Here is a 12,025-nt window from a genome sequence, read left to right as displayed (position 1 = left end):
AAACATGTTCATGATTTTTACAAAAATGTTCACAAATTCGAAAAACACTCATTATTTTAATAAATTTCATGATTTTCAAAAATGTGCATTAATTTGAAAGATGTTTGCAAAACAATAAAGAAAGTTTTAGAAAAAACAAAAACAAATGAAAAAGGAAAAGAATAGAAAAAACAAACATGACAAAATAGAAAGAGAGAAAAAAAGGTTAAAAAAACCTGAAAAGGGAGAACTGGTTCAGGCCTACTTCGGCTAGCCTAATATGAAACGTAGCAAACATAGGCATGCATGTTTGGTCGCTATCAAGCAACCTAAGGGAGCAAGTAATCAACGGTTACTCTTTGGATGGGTGGGTGGGGGTGGGGCGGCTCCCGCAAGGTCCATTTTTATAGTCTGGGAGCGTGCCAAGTGGTGCATCCAACCGCCGCCACATTTCGTGTGTTGGACGTTTTCTGTGGATTTTCAAAAAACAATTATATGCATTTTGTATTTTAGATTTTTTTTCTAGCCTTTGCCTGATTTTCCTAGGTTTTGGACACTCTATGCCCCCCCCCCCCCCCCCCTAAAAAAAGGAAAAATAAATATGCGCCTTAAGAAAAGTGAAAACCGCAACCGTGCTTCTGGGCTCCGGGTTTTTTCTTCCGTTTTTCCCCTTCTTGTGTTCTTTTTTGGATTTTGGTTTTTTACTGTTTTTTTCCAAGTTTTGTTTCCGGTTTCTGATTTTTATTAAAAAAGTTTGTTGAAACCTATTAACACTGGACCTAGTTTTAAAGAACTCCGTGAGAAATCTAACGGTTGAACCGCACGGTCAAGGGATAAAACATTTTAAATAAGTAATAATAAATCTATAAAAAAGAATAGGTTGTAACAAGTGACGTAACAATGCGACATTTGTCAGCATCTGAGAAGTCGAGGAGTGATTTAGGTGAACGGCTGAAAGTGCAGGCTGAAAACTAGACAAAAGCCCAACACAGCAACACTCCTCGTTCACTTCGCCTGTCTTCGAGTTCTACGCCACACCTCACCTCGCCTCGATCCCTCAAAAAAAAAAATATCACCTCGCCTCGACGCCGCCGCCGCCGCCGCCGCGCACCCAAAGACTCGCCGGCGGGGACGGGAGCACCTCAAACGGGCTCCCTCGCCGTCGTTCGCTTCTCATCTGGTAAGTACGCCACATTCGCCGTAGATCCTCTTTTCCTTCCTTGCTGCTCCCCCCACCGATGTCGATGGATCTCCAATCTCTCCTCCTCCACCCCCGTTTGCAGATTGACCGCCTCTTCTCTCCGCGGCGATGGCGGACGGCTCCAGGGACATCAGCAGGCGGCGGAATCCAGCGGACAAGCTCACCGAAGACCTCCTCGTCGAGATCCTGTCGCGCGTGCCGTACAGGTCGCTCTGCCGCTTCAAGTGCGTCTCCAAGCGGTGGCGCGGCATCATCTCCCACCCCGACCACCGCAAGGCGCTGCCGCAGTACCATCTCCAGGACCTCGCTGGCTTCCTCTACTCGAGCCGCGGCCCCAGCACTGGCTATTTCTCAACTGACAATTTCGCCCATGTCTCGGCGGGAGGCCGTGCTCCTATCCGCCCTTCGCTCCCCTTCCTGCCTGACTGTCATCAGTTCCACCTTCTGGACAGCTGCAACGGCCTACTCCTCTGCCGCCGCTTCAAGACCTTTGGTGCGGGGGCATTTTATTACGTGGTGTGCAATCCTGCCACGGAGAAATGGGTCGCCTTGCCCGGCATCTTCAGCAAGATGCAGACAGCTCGCTTGGGGTTCGACCCGGCCGTCTCCTCGCACTTCCATGTGTTCCAGTTCGTGGAGGATGGGGCTGCAGATGCAAATGCCAACGATGATGACGATGGTTACGAGTTCGTCAGAGCGGTTGATATCTACTCCTCCAAAACCGGGGCCTGGAGTCACAAGGACACCGGTTGGGACTTCCTACCTAGGATAGTGAGTGATTCTAGAAGTGTCTTTGTCAATGGTTTTCTGCATTTGCTCGCCGTCGAGTCTGCGGTGGTGGCAGTGGATGTGGAGGGAACTACTTGGAGGGCTATTCCTATGCCGGACGATGAGGACGCCCCCATAATAGATGTTGATGACGGGTTCATTGACCTGTCTCGAGGGCGTTTGTATCTGGCAAATAGTGATCAGCACGATCTTTATAAACTCTCGATCTGGGTTCTCGAGGACTACGGCAGTGAAGTGTGGGTCTTGGAACACAGCGTCAGGTATCTGAATCTATTTGGAGTGAAGAATGTCCGGCTAGGACACGAGTACCATATTGCCGCCCTCCACCCACAACGAAACACAATTTTCCTGGTTTATGGGCATGACAAGGTACTGATGTCTTATGAAATGGATACTGGGAAAGTGCATTTCATCCATGATCTTGGACAGGGTTCAATGGAGCCCTATCTTCCTTATGTTCCCTTGTACTCAGAGGCATTGGCAGATTGGCACTGATAATCTGGCTCGCATTTTGCTGTTCCATTGTTGACCTTTTAGATAATGGCGAATCATAGGGCCCAAGTAATATCAGCAGCTATCTGGTTAATTCTTTCTGATGTTGCGTTGCTTCTCTTCTGTTGCCGAGTGTACTCTCTAACCTCTTTTTGCACTTTATGTGGCCATCTATTCCAGTTAATTTAGTGACACTAGCTATGTGTATGTTGCCAGCAGCAAATCCTGGAACAGCATTTACTGTTTAACTTTGTGGGGGCTGTCATTAATTTGTATCATGATTGAGGTTTGTGATTTCCAGATTGTTGTGTTAGGCTGTTGGCGCATGCCCTCTTTTACAATGATTGTACTATCTATGTTCTATGTTGAGACTTTTTGTGCAATCAAACTATGTAATCTTACGTGCAGTAAAACATGGGTGGGAATACATGTTCTACTCCTCTTGTCAGTGTGGTAAGATCTTTTCTTACCATTGACATACTGGTGAACAATAGGGCATGGGAGTTTATGTTCCTTTGCTCCTGTCTTTTAAAAACAAAAATCCTGTGCTCCTGTCAATGTTAAAATGATCAGCACTAGTGAAGCAAAGTTATTCTTTTCTGAAGTTTAAAGCATCATAAGTTTGATTCCATCAATAAAATTGCTTGATTCCCTCCGTGTCATATTCAGTCCAGTGTTTGACCTAAGCCTGAAACTAAACTTTTGTTGATTTGTTCTAGAAAATTGTCTGATTCACTTCCTGCTGTACTTGGTTGCAATGTCTTTTCGGATGCTTTGAACTGTCGTTTAATGTAACACAGGATGGTAGGTACCATCCTTTTCAGATGCGTCTACAGTATATTCAGATAATTTATTGGGACAATTACAGTAGAACACTCTGAATTTTTAGCCTCCATGCGCCCTGACCTTGTCCGTGCTGGTGCCTCAGGTCCAATGGTTATTAAATAACAGACTTTGCAGATAGGGAGTTCAGGTGTAACTCTAGAATGAATTCTACACGTTAGAAATCCGAGGTACGTCTGGGCAAGCAATCAAAATATGGCTGATCCAATCATCTCCACGACAGGCATTCAGATTGTTCGATCATCTCCTAGATAGGCATTCGGACCGTTCGATCATCTCCATGACGGGGTCGGGTGTTTGGACCGTTTTCCTAATGTCGAGGAAGCTCGGGAACGAGTAAACCACAAGGCTCGAGAAACAAACGCCGAATGATGCAACCTCTCCAAGTGAGGTGACCAGGCCTAGAATCCATCTTAGGGTCAGGCGCTGATGAGCACATTGAACAATATATGCGGCAATGATATTGCTCTCTTGCTACCTGGATGGATCTCTTTACTTCCTGAAAAATGATGGGAGTTTATCCGGAAATATGATGCAACAAAACTAATCCTACTCTCTCAATCCTACATGCGAAGTTGCAAACATGAATACATTACTACTATCTTGTAACCAACCAAACCCTAACACCACACATAGGTACAACCACTTCCTCATAGACAAAACCACCGCCACACAAGAGAGTAACTTATATAAACAAAACCGAAGCTCAAACAAGTTCCTTATATATACTGCTAGTACATGTTTATTGTTCTTCAGCAGAACAGTAAATACAGGCTTCACCTGCAGAAACAGGACCGGAAGCCAACCGGCGGCGGTCCTTCAGGCCTTGTACACGGCGCAGGCCTTCTTGGGGATCCTGGTCCTCGCCCTCTTGGCGTCGACGGCGATGCGGCACGTCACGTGCACCTTGTGCGTCACCCGCACCAGCTTGCCGATGACGTAGCCCCGGGAGACGAGCTCGAAGTCCACCGTCAGCGGCACCGTCACGTCGTTGCCCGACAGCAAGAGCCCGCCCCCCGCGCCGTAGAGAGGCACCTTCTCGCCGTGGATCACCGCCGACACCAGCCGGTGGCTCTTGCTCGGTTGGTAGTACTTGTGAACCTGCATTCGTAGGAGAGATGTTAACATCAGCTTCTTGAACTTACCAGTGATTGTGAGGCAAACCAATACAGCACATATTTTGATGAACCTACTATCCTGCTAATCTTTATACCGAATGCACATCCCTATCAATGCATTCCCCCTTTCTTGACTCAAAATTACCGCCTTTCCTAGTTTAAATCTGCATGACCTTCAATCCGATACTCCGAGAAGGACAAAAAGTGTCCGGCATATTGTAAAATGTTTCAAGGATTCAGTATTTTGAACACAATTTACAAATTCACACCATTCACTTGAGTGGTGAAATGCGGAGGTGAAAAGTAGTGATCCAAACGCTCTTATATTTATTTACAGAGGGGGTATGGTATCGGTTATTCACCACCCATGCTGTTCACATACTCCACATGGTAAGATGTGAAGCACCATTATTCAGAAATGGACAAATGAGTTGCGACGACGAAGAAGAAGCACCGACAACACCTCTAGGCTGTTACCTAGACACCAAAAAGGGGCAGGGGATGCTGATGATAGGCATACCTGTCCAACCCCGATGGCGATCTCCGAATAGAGCAGGCGAACAGGGCCCGAGGAGACATGAATTCCGAACATTGAAGCAGGGTTGTACACCACCATGTTCAGGGAGCAGTTGAGCGTGACCATCTTGGTTGGAACCCCACTGTGGTCTGTGCCCTCTCCGGCATAGAAGTTGTCCATGGCTATGCTCTGCGCAAAAACAGAGTGATGTTGGTTAGTAGAAGTCATCCATGGCTATGCTCTGTGCAAAAACAGAGTAAAACGAAGCTCTAGGTTAGAACAGTTTTTACAGAACCGGCATATTCAGATCTGCAGCAGAAGTTCACCGTACCACTGTGGTACAAAAGTACATTGTACTGTGATTTAACTACTGTAAAACTTTCTTGTAAACAGGGGAAGGTTTGGAAATGTGACTGAGACAGTCGACAAGCTGGGCTGACCGCAGTGCCAGCCGACAACATCTCCATCATAAACAGCACAACGAAGAAAATAAAATTTATCTTGCCTCGTGGTCATTGTTTTATGTTTCTCTCTCTGTATAGTATATTTATTTAGTGGCCTATCACTAGCGTCCAACGAAGTTTGGTTTTTTGAAGAGGGGGTCGGAAAATGCCCAGCGAAGAAGCTGTTTCAGCTGATTTGGCTCTTCTTCAGTCAGCGGTGCTTTGCCTTAGACTAACAGGATTTACATTACTAATGGTAAAAAAAGAACAAATACCCTTTGATTTCAAAACAAGGAACCACAGAGAACAAGCGCCAATTCTAGATAAAACAAGCTCGAATGGATCTACCACGGCGAATTTTGTTTGCCCAATTTCTTTCAATCGCAAACTATGCATCCTTTTTAGTCTTTAGTTTCCTCTTATCCATTCTACCCAGAGTGGCACAAGTGAAATTTGAGCAATGATGTTTGAATTCATATCATATTATCATTTACTACTATTGGATATGATGAAAGCAAAGCAGGAAAAAATTAAGTTCAGAGTGTGGTGAGGAAGTAAAACAAGCAGGGTGGATGCATGAATGGATGTGGATATGGATATGCTACGACCTTGACGACGACGTCGGGCTCGTAGGGGCGGGCGGCGCCCCATACAATGAGGCAGACGACGGTGAAGAGCAGGAGGAAGCTGACGAAGGCGAGCGCGAGCTTGCAGCGGCCGGAGAGGCCGCTGTCGCCGCCGGAGAGGCCCTCGTAGGAGCCCTCCTCCTCGATGACGCTGCACTCGGGCCACCCCTTGGCGTTCACCGCCTTGAGGTCGCCGCCGCCCTTGCGCCCGCTGCCGCCGCGGAGGATGCCGGAGAAGCGGCTGACGGAGGAGGCCCGGGAGTGGCGGCCGTAGGACGGGTGCGAGGGGGACTCGTTGGGGCTGTTGTAGACCGGCGTCGCCTGCATCGACGAGGACTTGTACCCGCCGGCGCCCCCGCCGTCGTGCGCCGAGTCCCGCGACGGGCTCTGCACGTAGTAGGCGCCGCCGCCGGCCCCCGCACCACGCTTCGGCGACCGCGGCGGCGACGACGCCGCCAGGCTCGTGATGTCCGAGTCCGACTTGCCGTGCATCATCTCCGCCGCCGCCCTCCGAAGTCCGGAATCCTGCCACGAGACACCGGCGAGCGCCCGCGATCAAGAAAACCGAAGGAACGAAAATGGAAAGAAACGAGAAGCAGAGCGGTTTTGCGGCAGGGTTTTGGGAAAGGACTTCGGTCCGGCCGGATCGTACCTGCGGCGGGAGAAGGCAGAGGAGAGCTCCGAGCGGCGGCAGCAGGGGAGTGAAGGTGGTGGTGGTGGGGCGGCGGAGGAGGCAGAGCGGGGGTGGGGGTGGGGGTGGGGTGGAGTGGAGCAGTGGCAGGGGAGGGAGCACTAAAAGAGGGGGACGGGAGCGGTAACGCGCCGGAAAGGGCCGGGCCAACCTCCGCGCGCGGGATCCTCTGCGGCGTGGCGGCGGTGTGCGGTGGCGCGTGCGGGGAGCAGGTGATGGATGGATCCGGTAGGTAGGTGGTGGTGCGATTTGCTTTCACGGCGGGCGCCGTGGGGTGAATGGTTTATTGGAGTGTCGGCAGCGCAGAGAATGTATGTCTCCTCCCGCGCCGGGACCGAGGCCGCGCGTGCGTCTCACCCAGCCAGCCTCCGGTCACACTACGCCCCTTCCTTTTTTTTGCGAGGCCCTTTCCACAGACTCTCCTTTAAAAAAATGTTACCGTGCACGCGTCCATCTTAAGTCGTGTGCATCGATCGGTGCAGAGGATGGGGCTCGGTGACGCAAAAGAGCTAGCGGCCATGCGTCCATCTTAAGCTGTGTGCATCGATGGTGCAGAGGTTGGTGCTCGGCGACGCAAAAGCGCTAGTGTGCACACATCCATCTTAAGTTGTGTCTGTATGCATCAATCAGTCTAGATGTTGGTGCTCGGTGACACAAAGGAGCTACCGTGCACGCGTCCATTTTAAAGTCGTGTGCGTCGATCGGTGCAGAGGTTGGGGCTCGGCGACGCAAATGAGCTAGCGTGCACACATCCATCCTAAGTCGATCGGTGCAGATGTTGTGGCTGACGACGCCCACCGCATAGGGTTCGTGGCGCTTGCGTCGATGAGTCTCGCATGTATGGGGTGGGATCTCTATCCCCGGATAACTCTCTCGTGCTCTCGGCGTCGTCTTTCGAGAAATTTCCACGTCGATCCAGGTTATCTCTTAGTTGGCGTTTTGGCTCGACGTTCGCTGTGCCAAGCGTACACGTAAGGGTTTTTCACACTGTCGGTGGAAGAAAAATATATTGGGCGATAGTTGAAACTTACTTGGTTTACTATAGAGAGTGAAATGGCAACTATTATGAATGGAGTTTCGGTTTGTGCGTAGAAAACATTTCATTTAGTGGTATGCGCTTTCTGACTCCATGAGTAAGAATTTCAATGGGCATATCCCATTCAATTCAGGAATCCTTATACATCTCTGCTAGTCGATTATTCACTTTATGATTCTAGTTTCTCTTTGATACACAATCCTCTTCGACAAGAAGGATTTTCTTGTGTGTTTCAAGGTTGACTAAGCTTCTAGTGAATGGTGACACCGTTATGTGAGGTCATTTTGCTAGACGGGTTGATGAATATGGCTCGATGTAGATTACTGGGATAGCCTTCCACGTTTCATGTTCCTCTCCCGAATGGTAACTATTTCTCAAACTTCGAGATCTCGAACCGGTTTGCTCCAAAGACTTTATCTCTCGTGCTCTCCGCATCATGGTTAGAGACATTTCCACACCATCCAAGTTATCCTTAGTTGGCATTTGGCTCCATATTCGCAATGCCATGCGTACACGTTAAGGTTTTGCACTGTCGGTGCAAACCCTATATTGGACGGTAGTGGCAACTTATTTGGTTTACTATGGAATGCAATTATAGTCATTATGGGCGGAGTTCGGTTTGCGTTGAGAAAACATTTCCTCTAATGATATGCACTTCCGTCTCCATTTGAACGATTCCAATGGGCATATCTCATTCAATCAGGGAACCCTTTTGGCTCTCTGCTAGTCGATCGTTTACTTTATGATTCAAGTCTCTCTTTGATACGCAATCCTCTTCGACAAGACGGTTTTCTTGTGTTTTCAAGGCTGATTGAGCTTCTGGTGAATAATTAAAAAAATGTGAGGTCACTTTGATGGACAGATTGATGAATATGGCTCGATGTAGACTCATGGGATAGCCTTCCACATTTCATGTTCCTCTAGTGATAACTATTTTCTAACTTCAGGATCTTGAACCAGTTTGCTTCAAAGACTTTATCCCTCATTCTCTTTGCGCCATGTTTTGAGTCATTTCCACATCTCGAGTTTATCTCTTAGTTGGCACTTGGCTCAACGTTCACAATGCCATATGTATACATTAAGGTTTTGCACTATCGGTGCAAACCCTATATTGGACAGTAGTGGAAACTTATTTGGTTTACTATAGAATGCAATGGTAGTCATTATGAGTGGAGCTTAGGTTGCCTTGAGAAATCATTTCCTCTAGTAATGTGCACTTCCGCCTCCATTTGTACAATTCAAATGGGCATATCTCAGTCAAGCAGGGAAATTTTGGCTCTCTACTAGTCGATCACTTACTTTATGATTCATGTCTCCCTTCGATACACAATCCTATTCGACAAGAAGGATTTTCTTGTGTTTTCAAGGCTGATTAAGCTTCTGGTGAACAGTGAAAAAAATGTGAGGTCAATTTTCTTGATGGATTGATGAATCGTGTGCCTCTCCAAAGTGGTAACTATTTTCTATCTTCATGATCTTGAACCGGTCTGCTCCAAAGACTTTATCTCTCATGCTCTTTACGTCATGTTTTGAGTTATTCCCACGTCATTTAGGTTATCTCTTAGTTGGCGTTCAACTCAAGGCTCGCAATGCCATGTGTAGATGTAAAGGTTTTGTGTTGTCGGTGTAAACCCTATATTGGACGGTAGTTGAAACTTATCTGGTTAACTATAGATTGCCATGACAGTCATTATGCATGGAGTTCAGTTTGCATTGAGAAAACATTTCCTCTAGTGATATGTACTTTTGACTCCATTTGTACAGATTCCAATGGGCATATCTCATTCTATTCCGGAATTTATTGGGCTCTCTACTAGTCAGTCATTTACTTTGCAGTTCAAGTTCTCTTTGATACACAATTCTCTACCTAGAACAATTTTCTTGTGTGAATAGCGACACATCACATGAGGTCAAATGGCTTGACGGATTGATGAGTATGGCTTGATGTAGACTGGTATGATAGCCTTCCACGTTTCACGCTCCTCGCTTGAGTGGTAACTCTTTTTCTAACTTCGCGTTCTTGAACTAGTTTGCTCCAAAGACTTTATCATTTTGCCTCGAAGCAAAAGACAATATTAAAAATATTGTGATGGATCACATATTGGGGAACATGGATATGAAACGAATTATGTATGTCACCTCATGGAGCTTCAGCTCCAAATCTACATACACAAGGATGATAAGAATATATTCTCATGGAGCTTCAACTCCAAATCTACATACACAAGGATGATAAAAACACTCCAAATCTACATACACAAGGATGGTAAAAAAATATTCTCATGAATTCGTACCAAACTAAAATTCTTCTATAATCTACAACATGTGTTTGCCGTTTTGGTTCCTATGTGTATAATTTTTGTGGTATGACTTACGCAATTCAATATTTAAAAGTAGGCATAGTAATGTAACATATATTCCAGAAGTAATGAATAGTTGTAAGTAAAAACCATCTAATCCACATAATGTTACAACATATGAACAATACATATGGAATATGTGGTGTGTGGATCATTAGATGATTTTCACATGGACCGTGTGGGATTCCAATCCCTGTATAGCTCTCACTATCATGTGCTCATCTTTCATGCAATTTTCCAAACCATCCAGGTTATCATTTAGATGGCGTTTGGTTCAAGATTCGCAATGCAATACGTGAATGGAACATGTTTATAACGTCATGTTAAACTGAATATTGCACAACAATTCAAACTATTTTTTCTCGCATGCTCATCTTCCATGCCATTTTCATGTCATTTAGGTTATCACTTATATGAATTTTGGTTCAAGATTATTCACAATGCAAGGACGTGAACGCAACACCTTCACACCGTTGGTTTAAATCGAATATTGCACTATAGTTGAAACTTTATTTTGGTTAGTATGTAATTTGAAGTTTATTGATATCAGAGGAGTTTGGTTTGCATCGGCAAAACATTTTCCATAATACTATGTGCTTCCACCAGGTGGGCATTTCTCAAGGATTCGAATGGGTATGCCACATTCGATTCGGGAAACTTGCTAGCATTCTGCCAGTCAAGCTATGGTTGATCAGTCCATTTTCGATCAAAATCTTGAATCAACCTGTGATTGGATGGTTGGTAATTGGCATCTCCAGCCCTCCAGAGTTCAAGTCCTAGACTTGACACATGTGCTCGTATTTTCCTGGATTTATTCTAGGCCTTACAACGATGTGCGTTCAGCGGGAGCAGACGTTCTCGTCGACTACAAAGGCGTCTATGGTGGCTTTTCGTCAATCTCAAGATGATGTGCCGGCTCAGTCTTGAAGGAAATATGCCCTAGAGGCAATAATAAAGTTGTTATTTATATTTGGGCCAATTCCAGTTCTGCCCCTAACTCGAACCCACTACTCAGTTTTGCCCCTAATTTTCAGGTATGCTCAGTTTTGCCCCTCCGCCGTTAGTGTCACTTATAGAAATGCCCTTTTGCACCGTTACCGTCCGATCAAAGTACTTTGACTATCCAGAAAAAAATAGCAGAAAAAATCAAAAAAATATGAAATTTGGTGGGATCGAAGATAGTCATGTCCGCAAGGCGCGTGCACATTTTTGTGTTGGTTGGACACTCCGGGAGCTCGAGGCAAAGGAAAACAAAAATAATTTATGCCTATGAACAGTAAATTCAAAAAAATAGCAAAAAAGTTCAAAAAAAATTTGAATTTATTTGGCGTCAAAGAGGCTTGAGTGCACAAGGCGCTTGCAAGTTTTGGTGATCAAATGACGTACGAGGCGCTCTAGAGAAAAAAAACAAAATAGTGCATTTTTTCAAAGTTTTTTTGAGCTAAAATTTGTTTTTTCTCCACGAGCTCCTACGATGTCCAAACACAACAAAAACGTGCACACATCTTGCGCACCTGAATATCTTCAGTCCCACGAAATTTCATAATTTTTTGATTTTTTTCTATTTTTTGAATTTACTGTTCGCATGCGTACAAAATTTATGTTTTCCTTTGCCACGAGCTCCCGGAGTGTCCGAACGGCATGAAAATGTGCACGCGCCTTGCGGACATGACTATCTTCAATCCCACCAAATTTCATATTGTTTTGATATTTTTTGCTATTTTTTCAGGACGGTCAAAGACCTTTGACCAGACGGTAACGACAGAGAAGGGCATTTCTATAAGTGAAACTAACGGCGGAGGGGCAAAACTGAGCATACCTAAAAATTAGGGGCAAAACTGAGTAGTGGGTTCGAGTTAAGGGCATAGATGTAAATGTCCCTTTATATTTCCTTATATCATGATAAATGTTCATTATTCATGCTAGAGTT

At 45.8% G+C, this 12,025-nt stretch overlaps 2 protein-coding genes across 2 annotated transcripts; one reads left to right on the top strand and one right to left on the bottom strand.

Annotated features, from left to right (window-relative positions):
• Positions 1–977: 977 nt before the first annotated feature.
• LOC109739241 (F-box protein At5g07610) lies at positions 978–2,761 on the top strand. The gene is made up of 2 exons (XM_020298330.4): positions 978–1,159; positions 1,263–2,761. The coding sequence occupies exon 2, from the start codon at positions 1,289–1,291 to the stop codon at positions 2,462–2,464; it is 1,176 nt and encodes a 391-aa protein (XP_020153919.1). The 5' UTR covers positions 978–1,159; positions 1,263–1,288; the 3' UTR covers positions 2,465–2,761.
• A 1,018-nt stretch (positions 2,762–3,779) lies between these two features.
• On the bottom strand, positions 3,780–6,804 carry LOC109739090 (uncharacterized). The gene is made up of 4 exons (XM_020298173.4): positions 6,661–6,804; positions 5,991–6,533; positions 4,943–5,128; positions 3,780–4,405 (listed from the first exon to the last, which is right to left on the bottom strand). Exons 2-4 carry the CDS (start codon positions 6,501–6,503, stop codon positions 4,124–4,126), a joined length of 981 nt encoding a protein of 326 aa, XP_020153762.1. The 5' UTR covers positions 6,504–6,533; positions 6,661–6,804; the 3' UTR covers positions 3,780–4,123.
• Positions 6,805–12,025: the final 5,221 nt, after the last annotated feature.

Source organism: Aegilops tauschii, chromosome 7 (genome assembly GCF_002575655.3).
Source record: "Aegilops tauschii subsp. strangulata cultivar AL8/78 chromosome 7, Aet v6.0, whole genome shotgun sequence".
NCBI lineage: Eukaryota > Viridiplantae > Streptophyta > Magnoliopsida > Poales > Poaceae > Aegilops > Aegilops tauschii.
Note: the sequence above shows the minus strand (reverse complement) of the source record. Positions and strands in the feature narration are given on the sequence as shown.

Bases quoted from the DNA above. Each gene is read 5' to 3' on its own strand.
- LOC109739241 (XM_020298330.4), top strand. From the start codon at position 1,289: ATGGCGGACGGCTCCAGGGACATCAGCAGGCGGCGGAATCCAGCGGAC.
- LOC109739090 (XM_020298173.4), bottom strand. From the start codon at position 6,503: ATGATGCACGGCAAGTCGGACTCGGACATCACGAGCCTGGCGGCGTCG. The intron at 5,129-5,990 runs GTCGTAGCATAT...GTTTTTGCGCAG, and splicing joins AGCCCGACGTCGTCGTCAAG to AGCATAGCCATGGACAACTT. The intron at 4,406-4,942 runs GTATGCCTATCA...CTACGAATGCAG, and splicing joins TCGCCATCGGGGTTGGACAG to GTTCACAAGTACTACCAACC.